Below are 15,492 nucleotides of genomic sequence, written 5' to 3'. Positions count from 1 at the left end.
TAAGGCCATAAATACGTTTTAGCCAAGATAATGTCATCAAAAATATAAAATGTATTTATGCTTTGATGTTCACGCCACGCAGACGACTAAGCCAAACCGCTGCAGATTGCTGACCCACCCCCGCAGCTCATTGGCTGAAATCTGAGCGCTTTTTGGTTAGCACGTTATTTGGTTGGCCAATGACTCTGTCATTGAATGACGTGACCTTGCGTCAGCAACCCGCGTAACGAGGAGACAAGTATGGCGGCCGTCCTCAGAGGGACTCGGTACCTCGTCGGAAGGCGGTGCAAGAATGTTCCCTTGGCGATTGGTAAGGCTTTCGAACTGCCACTACACAGGCGCTGCTCTTACTTTTTGGCGTTTTAAGACAACTTGCTTGCAGAAGAGCCACGTAGTTTCGCTAGAAACTCGAGAAGTTTGACCACATTTTCGACACACTGTTAAGCTAGTTCAGGGGGCTTCGGCTCTCATTTACTCTTTTTTTTGTTTTTTTTGTTTTTGTTTTTTTTAACCTGTCTCGGCTTCACCTCGTTTGCAAACTAATGGTAGTCTTTGACGAAAATGTACCAACCATGTTGCCATTATAACCTAACCAAATGGCTAATATGTGCCCCTGTTTGAGTCGTGCCTTTATTTAAGGGATATTATGTAATAACTCCAGTTACTTTCTGGACGGGGCTCTTCAGAATCCCCGACTATTCAAGCAGGAAAACTTTGTTTCTGTCCACTTATTTGTATGTATGTCTATGTAGCTTTTTTATTTATTTGGGTCAAAATGTAATTTATACAACCCAATCACATGGCAGTAGTTTTTCTAACTTAGAATCTTTAACTGCTTGTTTGCTGTGTGTTAAGGCACAGTGTGAAATGTTTGACTAAAATGCAAACTCAGAATGAACATAATGTGTCTGAGAATATACCGACATAACATAGCAAACGTTACCATGTGAATTATTGATTATTAAGTGGGGCTTGAGTTAATTTGTCTTTTTTTCCTTTTGTAAGCAAAGTACATAACCGCTGGTGTGCATTGCCTGCACTAACAACATGGTTACAGACAGGAGATAGCTTACAAAAGTCCTGTCAGTGCTGCCAAATTAGCCACTTCGTTGCCATATTTAGCAAGAATTCGACACCTCTAGCAACCTTTATTTTTTTTTAAAGGTTACTTTAATAGCTGCTAAGAAACCTTCATCATAAGTCAATTCATTTTCAAATCGCTTGCCATATGGCAAGGAATGAGTCCAGTGGAAGGCAATCACTGTATCAATCATGCTGAACATTGCAAAAGACACGCTACCCATTAATACGTTGCAAAAGCAGTAATTAGTCACCATGTTGGAAACTTTTGGACTGAGGCATGCGCTTCCAAGATGCAAATATTTTCCTTCTTGCATCACCTGTGCATCTCTACATGTGAACAGACCGTGGAATAGCTGCAGTGGGAATGGTTTTATCTTTGACGACAGACATGGAGTAGGCGAATTATTAAATAGAATGTAAAGAATTTAAGTTTGTGCATCATTGTGAGGCTCCTTCTGGTGTGTGCGCCTTGGCCACCGTGTGAAGTGTAATAGATGAATACGTATCCACACAAACATTGCAACCGCTCAGAAAGCTGCAGTAACATTACCTGCGTGACAAGATTTGCCAAAAATGACAGTCTGTCATTGAGTTGAACCAAATCAATGCTTGGGCGGGGAGTCATACTAGGAAAGCAAAAAAAAAAAAAAAGTTTCAAAGCTTGTTTGGGATCAGGAAAAAGAAACAAAGCAAATACTCTCCAAAAATAGGAAAAATCTTTTGAGGGATGTTGTCATTTTCCTTTGCTTTTTCTATAAAGAGAGAAAATGTATTCAAAATTAGATTTTTGAGTCTAAATTTATAGGCCAATTCGCCCAGTCCTCATAATTAGGTATTTGGCTTTTTGAAATGGATTAGCAAAACTAAAGAATGTTCCTTGGGATCCCTGATAATATGTATTTAACCATTCTGTTACAGCCTCCACGAGGTCCATGGCCTCCAAGACACAGGTGGGCTTTATTGGCCTTGGAAATATGGGAAACCCAATGGCCAAGAATTTGCTGAAGAACGGATACCCAGTCATAGCCACAGATGTCTTCCCGGAGTCCTGCAAGGAAGTTCAAGAGCTGGGTGCCCAGGTGGGATAGTAAAGATATTCAAGCTTTTTTTGTTGTTACATTTTAAACTGGTTACACCTGTTGGTTCTATTCAACCATGCATACTTTCGTCCATTTCCTCAGATTGTCGATAATCCTGCCGAGGTAGCGGACAAGGCTGACCGCATTATCACCATGCTTCCCTCAAATCCGAATGTTATTGACGCGTATACCGGAGCCAATGGGATTCTCAAGTATGCCTTTGCTTTTGTCCCTTACTAATAACTTGGATAGAGTTTCTAGATTCAAATTTAACAAGCCTCCTTCGTTAACAACAGGAAAGTGAAGAAGGGCTCCTTGCTCATTGACTCCAGTACAATTGATCCAGCTGTTTCAAAAGAGATGGCGGCGGCTGCTGAGAAGATGGGAGCAGTTTTTATGGATGCACCTGTGTCAGGAGGTGACTTTTATATGCCGTATTTATTTGGAATATAGGCCGAGTGCACGATTCCTTGTGTGTACACACCCTCAGTTGGCTGCAGGTCATAATTTAATGTTCCAACCAACTGCGCAAGAGGGTGTTTATTCTCCATTTTTGAGGATGTGGTTGGTGTGCTGCTGAGTAAGGTGGGTGGTCTAAAACTGCAGACGTCAGCAAGATGCCCATTGCATTTATATTAACAAACATAACTAGCATTTTAGCAGGTAAGTCCTGGTTTGTTTTGCATGCATGTTTTTACAGAGCAAATGTCATTTTCTTATGTTTGTTTCAATGTGGGTTCACCTAAGTATTAGATCTTCATCTTTAGCATATACGACTGTAGTATTGATGGGACCATGATAGCTGTGACAGTCAAAATGTATTTCGACCAGCCACGTCGTCATCACCACATTGCACAGCTGTTGCTGTGTGACAGCACAGCATCTGGTTGGGCCTTAGATTTCTGAAAACTGAAAGGGTTTAACGAATGCATTGCCATAAAGCCAACCAACATACAGCGCATTTGCTACGACATACATCTGATACATCTGATTTGTGATCACTTGGAGTTAGTCGTCGTCACAGCGATCTTAAATTCCTATCATGTTGAACTCAGAGTATACTTGTGGTTTATACTTAAGTTAAAATCCACTGTCACTTGTGACTGAAGTGACGTTGAATGTGTTTTGGAAGACTATTCAGACTTAATAGCTGCTCCTACCTGTTAAGCTTTCAGAGGCACTTATTGCCATTTATTGAACATTTTAAATCTAGACAATCTTTTTGAAACTATTACAAGACTTTTGAATTTGTTTACAATTTCATTTGTTTACTGATGGTTGCAGTGTTTCATAGTGAGGTTAATGGTTACATTAGGTTCCGTGCAAACATTTTGGTAGAACTCTACCTACTCAAAGTCAACCTCTTCTCTTTTTAATTGCAAGTTGCCTCATGTCACGGGCTCACAGCCTGGCTTAAAAAAAAAAAAAAGTGTGCTGGCGACAGGAGTCTGATTTCAATCAACATGCTCAGATCATAGGAGGCAAACTGTGTGTGCAGCAATCAAAAGAATTACAGTGGCGTGGCAATTACTATTGAATCCTGTATGGTTAAATCATAAAGGTTAAAAGCGCACACGGAGTTGGGAACCTAATTGAGTCGGCATGTGTCTTCCTGTGAAACGATGTCAGAACCAGATGAGAGAGCTGCCGTCTGATTTCTCTTCAGAGTGGAGTGATTATACTTCTACTAGTTTAGAGCGCTGACATAGTCACCAACAGTCGCTCAGGTAAAAAGGAAACGGTGTACATTTGACTTGTAGAAAGTATTTGTTAGAAGAAATCAAGAACGAGGGAAAGTTTCACAGCAGTTTGGATTTGAATTAAAATGTATATAATAAAAAAAAAATCATTTTAATGCCAATCTTCCACATTTCATTTGTAAAGTTGATTAAGTCTAATCCATGGTCGTCTATTAGTCTTACTGACCAAATGTTCATAATAATTGTTCGTTGTCTCAAACCAACCCTTGGGCGTTTTTTTTGCTTTGGGAATGTTTTTAAAAGTGAATGCTTAGTTGGCTGACTTCACCTACAGTACAGCCAAATTGCTCACAAGATCAAGTAGCAGGGAGACCTCAAGGAAGTCTTGGCTTCTTTCCATTCGCGTCCTGTAAACTGGATGACTGATTCCAGCGTTTCCTGGTACTCGTGTGACTTGCTTTAACCCCATATGAACCAGCAACATTCTAACTCCTCTATTACGTTTAGTGTAGGGTTCTACTTTGCTTTGCTGACCTGATTGGTTGCTGCTTTTTGTGTGTCCCTTGTAAGTCGCATTGAAATGCAAAATAGCTGTAAAAAGTTCATCTTGAGTATAAATCATATTTAGTTACAATATCTAGTTGCCATTTAAAATTTCTTTGGAATAAAGAAATGTTGGTTGAGCTAAAGTAATGATTTGCTGAACATCTTGGATGTTAAGAGTAATACATCATTATACTGTAGCAGATCTGTTCTCTGGTGATGTTGCTCCCGAGGCAAAATCTGTCAGTGGGTGAGTGAGACAAATATGAACCCACATGGCAATTTTATGAGCACATTGCCTCTGCCACTTTTCATCCATCCATCCATCAACCTCTCGGAAAAATTTGGAACTGGCAACAAACCGTGACGGTCGCATGATTTCCATTGTTAGGTGTGGGTGCCGCCAATTTAGGAAAGCTGACTTTTATGGTGGGAGGAGCCGAGGAAGAGTTTACTGCTGCCCAAGAGCTTCTCAGCTGCATGGGAGCCAACGTGGTTTACTGTGGTCAGGTTGGAACTGGACAGGTAGGAACAGTCAACAATTTCTGGGGTTTCTTTGCCAAAACGCCATTACTGGATTGTATGCCATGTTTAGACATTTTTGTGACAGTTGTTAAAGTCATTAAACATCATTTTCTTGTTCACTACATATATAGGCTGCTAAAATATGTAACAACATGCTCCTTGCCATTGGAATGATCGGAACAGCCGAAACAATGAATTTGGGAATCAGGTAACCGCATCTGACAGTTGCTCTTCGGGAGTCTGTTCCGAAATTATGAATTTGACACCCTGGTAAATGAATGTTTCCTCATTTCCAGACTTGGTCTTGAGCCAAAACTCTTGGCCAAGATCCTAAACATGAGTTCAGGCCGTTGCTGGTCCAGTGACACCTACAATCCTGTGCCCGGAGTGATGGAGGGAGTCCCGTCGGCAAATAACTACCAGGGGGGCTTCGGCACGCAACTAATGGCCAAGGTCCGTTCATGTGCTTCTTGGGTGTCACAATTAGGCTTGCAGCTGCCAGCCATGCATCCGACAGCAGTAGACCTGTAGCCTTTTATTTATGACATTTTTCTACCTCAAACAATATTTTTAGGAGAGTTTGTTAGGTTTTTGCTCAATGTAGATTCTCAATAATGTCAATGCTTCAGGGTCAAATTCTCACTATAATGAAACCTTTAGTAAGCTGTGCACCCAATATATAAGTAACATTCTAAATTGCAATTTCAGTGTAACGATTGGTAACTCAATGTAATTTTACAATGTTAAAATAATTGAACTTGTAATGCTCCAAGTGCATTGTGAAGGTGGTGTACCTAGCAGGAGTTTTACATACAAGATAACCTCTGGAGTCGGTTTCAATTTTTTTTCTTCATGCATGAAACAAAAATTGTTTACGCTGGGGCTTCTATTGGAATGCGTTTAACCCGCCCAAAAAATTAAATGCTTTGCTTGCTGATCTTAGATTTATTAACTGCATTGTTTTTTTTTTGTAGAAATCCCACTAAATCTTCATGACAACAGTTACCTCTCGTGAGAACCGAGATAAAAGCTTCCTTGTCTTTTTCAGGATCTCGGTCTGGCCCAGAACACAGCCACCAACACAAAGACCCCCGTTCCACTCGGCTCCTTAGCTCATCAGATCTACCGGATGATGTGCGCCCGCGGTTACGCCAGTAAAGATTTCTCCTCGGTGTTCCAGTTCTTGCGCGAGGAGGAGGGACAGCAATGAGTGCCTCCTCCGTCCCATGCTAGCCTTACCTTAAGCAGACCTGTCGCCACACAGGTCTGCTGCCACACTGTAGCTGGTCGGGGGTGCCTTTGGGGGGGGGGCCCCCATGAGGACTCTTCCAAAGTTGTCAAAAGATAAGACACAAGCTCCCAAAATAAACGTTTTACTCAACAATGCAACACTCCTTTCCCTATTGGAGGCTATACTGTCGGACATGCAGCGGATTGAAAAGGTTTAAGGTTATCCCAACAGTAGCACTTACAAGACAATGTGTGTCAAGTGGGGATTTTAGTTACAAAATTGAGACTGTGTTTTCACGTTTGCTCATTTTATGTTACTCCAATAATGGTCAATGTGACATTGGTATGAACGTCACATAATTTCTTGCAAAGAAATAAAGACAATGACGTCTTAAACTTTAACTTCCTGAAACATGTATTCTTATTAAATCGTGTAATACCATGTACCGTAATTTCTCGTGATGCGCACCCATGTATAATATGCATCCCCAAAGCTTGACCTCAAAGTTCTGGAAAACCCTTCTATGTATAATGCATTTTTACAATGCATGGTTTTGCTTCGACCATATGATCAAAACATGAAGTATTATTTGTATTTTATTTTTTTTTTTGCTGTTTTCAAAAGAATTATTCTGAAGTTAAGCACTTTATTAGAACACAAAACATTTTTTATTTACTTGCTCTTATTTTGAAATTCACAGTCCTATTTTTATTTAGTAAAGAGAAAACACACAGTTGTGCTCATATGTTTGATTACCCAGGCAGAATTTGTAAGATGGGTACAATTCTTTAAAGAAAACATGAAGGGCCGGGCGAAACACATTTAATTTCATTTTAATTGGATGCAACTTAAGCTGTCAAGCATTTCAGAAAATCATTATCATTAAACAAAACATAACCATAAAGAAATTAATGATGGTTGTTGTTCAGTCAACAGTCATATTTAAAAAGAAAATAATAATTTTAAAAAAAAACAGTATTTCACAAATTCTGCCTGGGTATGTAAACATGAGCACAATTGTACATATATGCAGTCATATGTACACCTGTCACATTGGAATGAAAGTGTAGGCTACACCTTTTTCGTAACCTCTTGGTGGCATACTAGAATGAAAGTGTACAGCATTTCATAACCTCTAGATGGCGGCATACATTTATAAAATGGGAAAGTCTTTAATTTTCCCCTATACCTATGTATAATGCGCACTATTGACTTTTGACCCCAAAAACATTTTGGGGGTGGAATGCGCATTATACATGAGAAATTACAGTACATGTCATGTGACAACTGAACCTTTTTTAAATTATAATTCTGAATGCCGTGTTTATGCTCCACCTGAGTTTCCTGCCACTAATGGATTCGATACCTTCTAGTTTGACTCACCCGGTAGTAACATAACAACACCCTAAGAAGCTTCACAAGTGGAACCAAGTGTTTTCCCCCACGAGCAAATAAAACCAAAAACACTTTCCCCATTTATTTCCTATTGATTAAAAATGTAGATTTTTTCTCCTTTTTGTTGTTGTTGTCCAACCTTTTTAGAAACTTGGGACGTGAACCGTGAGTCATTTTATCCTGACTTTTTTTGCGCGGCCTGTTTCTGATCTGCTGCTCCAAAGAGAGCCACTGAGGGGCCAAGGTGCCACAGGTCGTGCGATCACAAGACAAGCCCATAAAAACTCCATTAAGCACTGCAGGCTGAGAGCTGTGTTGTCATCTGCTTGATAGGTACTGCAAACACAGCACTACTTCGCTATCAGGCCTGCATGCAAGCTGTCACGCCAACGCGCACCTGTTTATGCTCAAAATGGTTCTTTCATGCTTATTGATATTTGTCACATCAGCTTACATATCAAGTTGCTGTTTAGTAGTCAAATATCACGTTTTCACTACTGGCAAATTAAAATCCAAATTCACTCGTCAAAATTAAATAATGTAAACCCCTGTCTGGTCATCATTCTCCATGAGCCAGGAAGTAGCCTCCTAGCTAACAAACAAAACCAAATACAAAACTCCTAATTCTTTCCACTGTCAGCATTGGTGGAGGTGTATGCTGCAAAACAAATCGTATGGGCGCCCAAGTCTTTTGCACTGTACAGTTAATAACATCCAGTCATCGTAACATTTGATACCAAAGAGTTATTCAGTCAGTAGTACAGAAATATGCCGGATAAACTGCAGTAGCTGAGATGTAGGCTGTTTTTTTTTTTTCCTTTGAATATGTTGAACTAATAACTTGGCCTATTTGATTGCATGTTTAATAAACAAAAGATGAATATAGTGCATTCAGGGGGGAAAGGTTTGGGCATATGATGTGTTTTACCATTTTTCTTTTAACCTTTTTAAACATGTATAAATATAGGCTATTGGAAAAAAAATCTTCATTTCACACATGCAGCTAATGGATAAAAACTCTTTGTTAATTGGGTTAATGTATTTGATTTCAGTGTAACAAATGTTGACATATTTTCAAGTAATCCTTCAAGCAATATTAAATCTAAGGTTATCCCCCTGAAATATAGTTACACTTGCCTGTACAAGCTATGAACTTGGCTCATAAAAATTTACAGCCTCCAAAAGGTGAGAACATCTATTTTCAAAATGAATGTTAAAGGGCCTCAGATTTAGGTTGACTTCTATCACTTGCTGAAACTGTAGCATGTAGCAACGACCGAAAAAAAAAGGCATGCATGGGAAACGTTATTGAACGTTTCCTGCAATGTTATTCTGCTTTTCAATGCTGTTTAGAGGTTTCCGGCGCCACGTCTGTGCTCTTGCTGTCACTTTGAGCATTTCATTGGTGTTGAATGCTGCTTTTTGTTGTTGTGGTCTCCAATGAAGTAAATGCCGATTGATGGGTGTTTTGTGCGTGTTTCTGTGTGAAGAAGCTTCGCTTTGCTTTTGCTATTTCATTGTGTTTGGGGCTCTTTTGTCTTTCAACTTGACCTTGGACTCCAGCCGCGTGCTGTCTGCTCTCCCCCCGACGACACTGCAGCAAATTGTTTTGTATTTAGTTGGCCTTGAAATCATCCAAAGGAAGAACGTTGGTGGACTTCTGTGTAAAAGCTGCTTTGACGGTTTTTAAAAGGGGTTAAAAAAAAAAAAAAAAAAAAAAAAGCTGCACCTTGGACTCATTAAGTGTTTTAAGAAGGCTTTGAAGCTTTAGGAGCATGTGCACCCATGCGTCCATATTTCATAATTTAGTCTCATATTGTTTGGATTAGCATAGTAAAACCTTTAATCGCTGTTTGACGGATACAAACTCAATCAGTCGTTTGTTGTTGTTTGTGCGGGTACGAGGGGCTGATGCGCTTGGTGATCTCCTGCGCGGAACTTTATCATCTCCTTTGCATATCACGTGTTTGGCCCGGGCCAATAACCTCGCGACGGTTCCGTGCGGGCACGGTTCCCCTGCCAGAGAGTCCCTGTCTCGGTGCATTCGGTCGCGGGGGGTTGGAGGAAAAAGAGCCGCACGCGCGCACGTGTCGGGACATGCTATGACCGCGTCATTGCTGCTGCACTCGCACTGGGCCGAGCCGCTGATGTTCGGCAAGAACATGCAAGACGCGCCGGCGTTCCCCGGGGGGAACTTGGCGCCCAACCAGTGCAGGAATCTGCTGGCGCATCCCGCCTCGCTGGCTCCGAGCAGCGCGGCCTACGCCAGCGCCGACGCGCCGGCCAGCGGCATCGGGGAGCCGGGCAAGCAGTGCAGCCCGTGTTCGGCCACGCAGAGCTCGCCCAACGCGTCCCTCCCGTACGGATACTTCGGCGGCGGCTACTACCCGTGCAGGCCGGTGTCCCACGGCGGCGTCAAGGCCTGCGCGCAAGCCGCCTCCTACGGGGACAAGTACGCGCAGGACTCGTCGCTGCCCGGTGACGAGTTCTGCGGCCGGGCCAAGGAGTTCGCCTTTTACCAGGGCTACTCCCCGGCTCCCTACCAGGCCGGCTACCTGGACGTGCCCGTGGTGCCCGCGCTGAGTGCGCCCCCCGATCCCAGACACGACCCCCTCTTGCCCGTGGAGCCCTACCAGCCGTGGTCCATCACCGGCAACGGCTGGAGTGCGGCGGGCCAAGTGTACTGCGCCAAGGAGCAGCCTCAGGCCAACGCGCTGTGGAAGTCCCCCTTGCAAGGTGAGAGCCAACACCTTTTCACCTCCACACTTCCAAGCCATGGATGCAGTGCATTTCAAACGCTTTCTTCGTCGTCCAGGATTTCTTGGACGATGGTTATGTTTTGTAATGCCAGCAATACAGACGTCAGGGTTTGGTTGACAAATTGGAAAAACCGGAGGAGCCATGTTGTACACCAGTTGTGCTTGCACGGTAATTCAAAAATAGGACAATTTGAAGACGTGTACGATAGTGCTTTGCATGTCACAAAATTGTGCAACAATTGAGGAAAAAGAGAGGAGCGTTCATTTGTTTACTTTGCCCAATTTCGTGTAATTCTCTTATTTTTACCTCGCCTCAAATCAAATGTCATCTTTCCCACGTACAATAATGCACGACAATTGCAAAGAAATACCATTTTTGAGTTTTCGTCCAATTCACTTTAACAAGACAAAGATTTTCGTCCACATAAAACGCCATCTTTATTAAACACGCCAACGTATAATGGACAACAAAAATCATTGTTCAACACCATAACAACAAAACAAAACGGGTAGGAACTAATCAGTTAAATGTTTCTTTTTTTTCCACCACCGAACAAAATGCCATCAATGATGACGCACCAACATATATTTTTTTTCCTTTGTGTTATAAAATATTTTCCTTGCACAGTAGTAAAAACAGTAGTGAAGAAAAAATATTAAATGTAGAATGGCGTCTGTGCCAAACACGTTTTTTTCCTTTAAAATATTTTTGAAATATTTTCATCCTTCAGTCGTACGAAAAATGAACAATAATAATAATGAATGATCACGATGAACTTAATGATAATAAGGATAATTTTACTATCGTGAAAATTGCCTTTTGCTACGCCCTAACGTGCCAAGATAGTTTAAAAAACATTTATGTACACCGGTTGCACACAATTAAAATGTGGTAAACTGACATCATTTTCTCTCTTCTCCGATAAGTACAACAATATACGTCAAAACGTTTTAATCATGTGCAACCGATGTACAGATTTGAATTAAATGTCGCTAGATAGACTGTAGAGATAACTATATATTTTATGAAACAGTATAAAACAACCCTACCATAGTAGGTTCTTTATAATAATGATTTATTATAGACATTGACTTAATTCGAGCATGTATCATTTGGAGTTTACCACATTTTAGTTGCGCAACCGATGTACTTTTTTTTGTTTTGTTTTTTTCCAGTGCAGTAAAGAAAAATCATTCAATTCAACCTGGAGCCCCACTAAATGGATAACGTACCAATAACAATATTGAAATTTTTTTTCCCTTATTTTGTAATATATATATATATATATATATATATATGTATATAATGTATTTTATTTCTTTTTTTTTTGTTAAAGAAAAAAGTCAATTACATATTTTTTCCCACAATAAAATGCCCTTTTTGATTTGGTGCGTTAATTTCCACCATCGAAAAGAGTTCTTATTTTGATTTGTTTTGAAATTTAATATTTATATTGCACTTTGGCTTTTATCAGTCTACTTTTTTTTTTTTACGCAATAGCAACGCACCAGGCAAATTGCAGTTTTATTTTTTTATTTTGTTTTTTGTTTTTTTGCAATTAATCAGATTGATTCCTTTATATCCAATCATGCAAAAGAAACGCACTGCATTTTTTTATTTTATTTATTGCGTTTCGGTCACTTGAGTGCGCGTGAAGGGGTGAAACTAACTAACACGTTGCTTCCCACTCTACCCCCCCCCCCCAACCCCCCCCCCCCCCCCCCCCCCCACCCCAAAAAAAAAAAAAACAGCAGACAACACGTGCGCCGTGGACAGCCACGTGCGCCGCGGCAGGAAGAAGCGCGTCCCCTACACCAAGGCGCAGCTGAAAGAACTGGAACGCGAGTACGCCACCAATAAGTTCATCAGCAAGGACAAGCGGAGGAGGATTTCGGCGCACACCAACCTGACGGAGAGACAAGTCACCATCTGGTTTCAAAACCGACGCGTAAAGGAGAAGAAAATCGTCAATAAATTCAAGAGCTCCTGTTAGCTCATCGTCTATAGTTTGTTTTTGGGGAGGGGGAAAGACCAAAAAAAAATGGACACAGATGTGCCTTGATCACAAATAAACTCTGCTATAATTTATTACCTTCACTTTTGTCGCCAGAGTGCCTCCTTTCACCGCTTTATTATTATTATTATTATTATTATTTTTTTTTATAAATCCTCTCCCTCCTCGAGTTTTAATTGGAAGCAGTCCACGCGGCGCGATGACAGAAGGTCGGAAGTGTTTGCGACAAGTGTGTGTGATAAACCTCCACGCACACGCCGCCTCCCACGCGTGTTCGTCTTCATTAGACGTCTTTATTCATTTTCACAAGAAGGCAAAACTCCCAACTACTAATACATTCAGGAACAAATATAATGCAACAAACTGATTATATATTTCCTCTGAGGTTTTATTTTGTTTTTAGAATTGCGTGACGTGTGCCCAGGACACCCCATTTAAAAAAAAAACTCATTCATATTTTTACTTTTTTTTTTTTTTTAATTTCAACCATTAAATCCAAATTTGACATTTTTAATAGTTTGTAAGAAACATAACGCGTCTGATATTGAGGTGGTCGTCACTGTGCATATTTATCCTGTGTGTTAGGAAATGTGATTTCAGGAGATTAAAAAAAAAAAAAAAAAAAAAAAGCAGAAGGAGATGAGTATTAACTGTGTAACGTATTTAAAATTGTAAATATTTTTGGAGCATAGCCAAACAAGAATGTTAATAAATGTTTCCGAGCCGCTTTAAAAGCTTGTGTTTTATTACATGTACGTTACTTTGAAAATGATTACTGATCGGATTTTGCTGACCGATGTTACATAATAGTCGCCAATTGCCTCTTTTTTTTTTTTCTTTCTTCTTCTTCTTTTTTCTACAAATCTTGCCTTTGTTGAGGCTATTTAGAGTTTGTAGCCATCTAGTGCACAAAGTCTGCAAGTACAGCTTCTGCAATCGCAGCGAGCATTGCATTACTTTCTCAAGTGTTATGAGCATTTGTTTTTTCTTGAACTATTAATGTCGTCCATGTTATTTTTATGAGTATTTAGGATTTATTCGGAAGAGTTTAGTTTCATTTGTATTCACTGGTGTCTTTTCCCCCTATAGGTTCAGCATTTGACAGACTTGTGCAAGGTAAGTTCTTAGATATTTTTTGACCTTCTAATAAATGTCTTTAAATGCTAAAGATGGAATCTTACTGACTGACAGACTAAAGACACAATTCCCACACAATACTATTATATTCTCCCCTATTAAATCATCTTATTATAGTAATCAAATGTCATGTATCATCAACTTAAAGTATAAGTATACTTTTTTTACTTTAACGTCTTGAAGCAAAACGGACAGATATTGTTTGTCATATTTGCATAATTAAATCACCCTGTTCTGTTAAAGTGTCTTTGTACAGTTTTTAGTTTTTTATTTATCAAGCTCCAGACATCCAGCTTGACTGCATACGTCATACTGCGTCTGCAGTCTCTTATTTGGCGTCATAGCGCCCCCTAATGGTTCGGCAACCAAGTGTAAGAGCTGGGGAAGAGGTGTGTGTGTGTGTGTATCGGTTGCCATGGAGTTTTTTCGCACATTTTTTGTTTTTCTTTTGCCAAATCAAAACCGACTCATCGAGGCCTGAGTGCCACAGTTCGAAGTATGAAATTCAACTTAACTCAAGAGGTTTTCATCACGTGCTCATGTAGAAACGCGTCGCCGATTTTTTGAACGCTGCTCAACTCGAACTTACACAGCAATTGAATTGATGCTATTTTCAACTAGCGTGTGCTCAATCAATTGCAGCCCCTAGAAAGGGAGCTATTGTAGTTATACTACAATATAAAGTCCAATTCCAATTTGAATCACACACACTCTCAAGGATTTTAAAGTATTTTTTTTTCTCTCCAAAAGAATACATGCTTTTTCATTTTCTCAATTAAAAAAAAAGCAGCAATTCTCTAAACTAGATTCTTTCCCCTCTAATTTGAGTTCTATGAAGGCATATGTTTATGTTTCTGTCCTCCGTTGACTTGAAATACAAACTGAGGCTGATGCAAAATCAGCAATCGTGCAATAACCGACTTGCTTCCTTGTCGTCTTTCCTTGGCCAAAGTGAATTCGTGACATGGAGTGTGAAGTTCAGTGTCCGCACAGCAAGTAGAATTATTTGCCTGTTGCTTTTGGTCAATCATCTTAACTGCAAAGCCGGGAGGGAAGTGCGGCTTCTACTTCACAGCAGACATGTTTTTTTTTAACTTTATGTGTATTTATTTTTTATTTTTTAATTATTATGACTCCCATCCCAGTGAAAGTGCCTGGGATTCATGCAATAACACACATTATGAGCGTCTGGTTCACCCAAAAATATTTATTTGAAAACCTCTTTCGGTATGGGCCAAACACGCCACCAGCGCCGTGCCACTCTGGAAGCTGGAACTGTAGGAAAAATCAAAATATGGTTTCAGTGTGAATGAAATGACTCAAGCTGAGCAGTGTGAGCAGTAAATTATACAGTACATAAAAAAAAAATAATAATAAATGTCTACAGTGGAGGAGACGTGTGGCCACTTTTGGAAATAAATTACAGTTACAGACAAATGCAGGTATAGAGCGATATTGACATGCACATTTATCGGACTAGAGCATCACAACAATTATGTATCATTAAAAGAATCAAAATCATCGAGTATAATCTTAAAAACTTCATGTAAATACATTATTAGCACCTTTACATCAGCAACCAGAAGAAAAATGGCGAGGGCATCCAAAATAGAAAATCATTTCAAATAAATCAAATCAATGCGAATATGTTCTCTAACATATTTCAAATCAAAACAATGACACACGATTCATAAATAGAAGTGATTATCTTTAAGCGTCTTAAAAGTCAGCAGCCGACCCAAAGCATACCACATCATGTTAGCAGAAAAGATGTCAACGCAGCTTTGAAGTGGCTACAAATTGGGGAGTATTAACATTAAATTTAAGAGGTTGGAAGCGTAACGAGACATGTGTACTTCTGTTTTCCCCCCCGTTGCCACGGTAACCTCACCTTTCGGGCTTCGCTTATTTCGTTCTTTCGTCCAAGCCAGAGAAAAATGCATCGAGCGCGGGTGGGGTTGGACTCTCGAGCTGGAAAAACACCACATGCCGTTTAGGTTTGACGTGTTCTTCAGGCCGGGTCAG

General features: G+C 40.2%; 2 protein-coding genes across 3 annotated transcripts; both read left to right on the top strand.

Moving 5' to 3' along the window:
* Positions 1 to 158: 158 nt before the first annotated feature.
* On the top strand, positions 159 to 7,630 carry hibadhb (3-hydroxyisobutyrate dehydrogenase b). The gene is made up of 8 exons (XM_061775605.1): positions 159 to 310; positions 2,002 to 2,162; positions 2,265 to 2,374; positions 2,459 to 2,580; positions 4,797 to 4,930; positions 5,062 to 5,138; positions 5,227 to 5,383; positions 5,979 to 7,630. Exons 1-8 carry the CDS (start codon positions 241 to 243, stop codon positions 6,138 to 6,140), a joined length of 993 nt encoding a protein of 330 aa, XP_061631589.1. The 5' UTR covers positions 159 to 240; the 3' UTR covers positions 6,141 to 7,630.
* A 1,820-nt stretch (positions 7,631 to 9,450) lies between these two features.
* On the top strand, positions 9,451 to 12,413 carry hoxa13b (homeobox A13b). 2 transcript variants are annotated; one of them, XM_061776621.1, is made up of 2 exons: positions 9,451 to 10,292; positions 12,068 to 12,413. In XM_061776621.1, exons 1-2 carry the CDS (start codon positions 9,659 to 9,661, stop codon positions 12,307 to 12,309), a joined length of 876 nt encoding a protein of 291 aa, XP_061632605.1. In that variant the 5' UTR covers positions 9,451 to 9,658; the 3' UTR covers positions 12,310 to 12,413. The 2 variants fall into 2 exon arrangements, with proteins under 2 accessions (XP_061632605.1, XP_061632604.1); XM_061776620.1 differs by having other exon boundaries at positions 9,541 to 10,292; positions 12,071 to 12,413.
* Positions 12,414 to 15,492: the final 3,079 nt, after the last annotated feature.

This window comes from Phyllopteryx taeniolatus, chromosome 6 (genome assembly GCF_024500385.1).
Source record: "Phyllopteryx taeniolatus isolate TA_2022b chromosome 6, UOR_Ptae_1.2, whole genome shotgun sequence".
Taxonomy (NCBI): Eukaryota; Metazoa; Chordata; class Actinopteri; order Syngnathiformes; family Syngnathidae; genus Phyllopteryx; species Phyllopteryx taeniolatus.
This window is presented reverse-complemented; position numbering and strand designations above follow the sequence as displayed.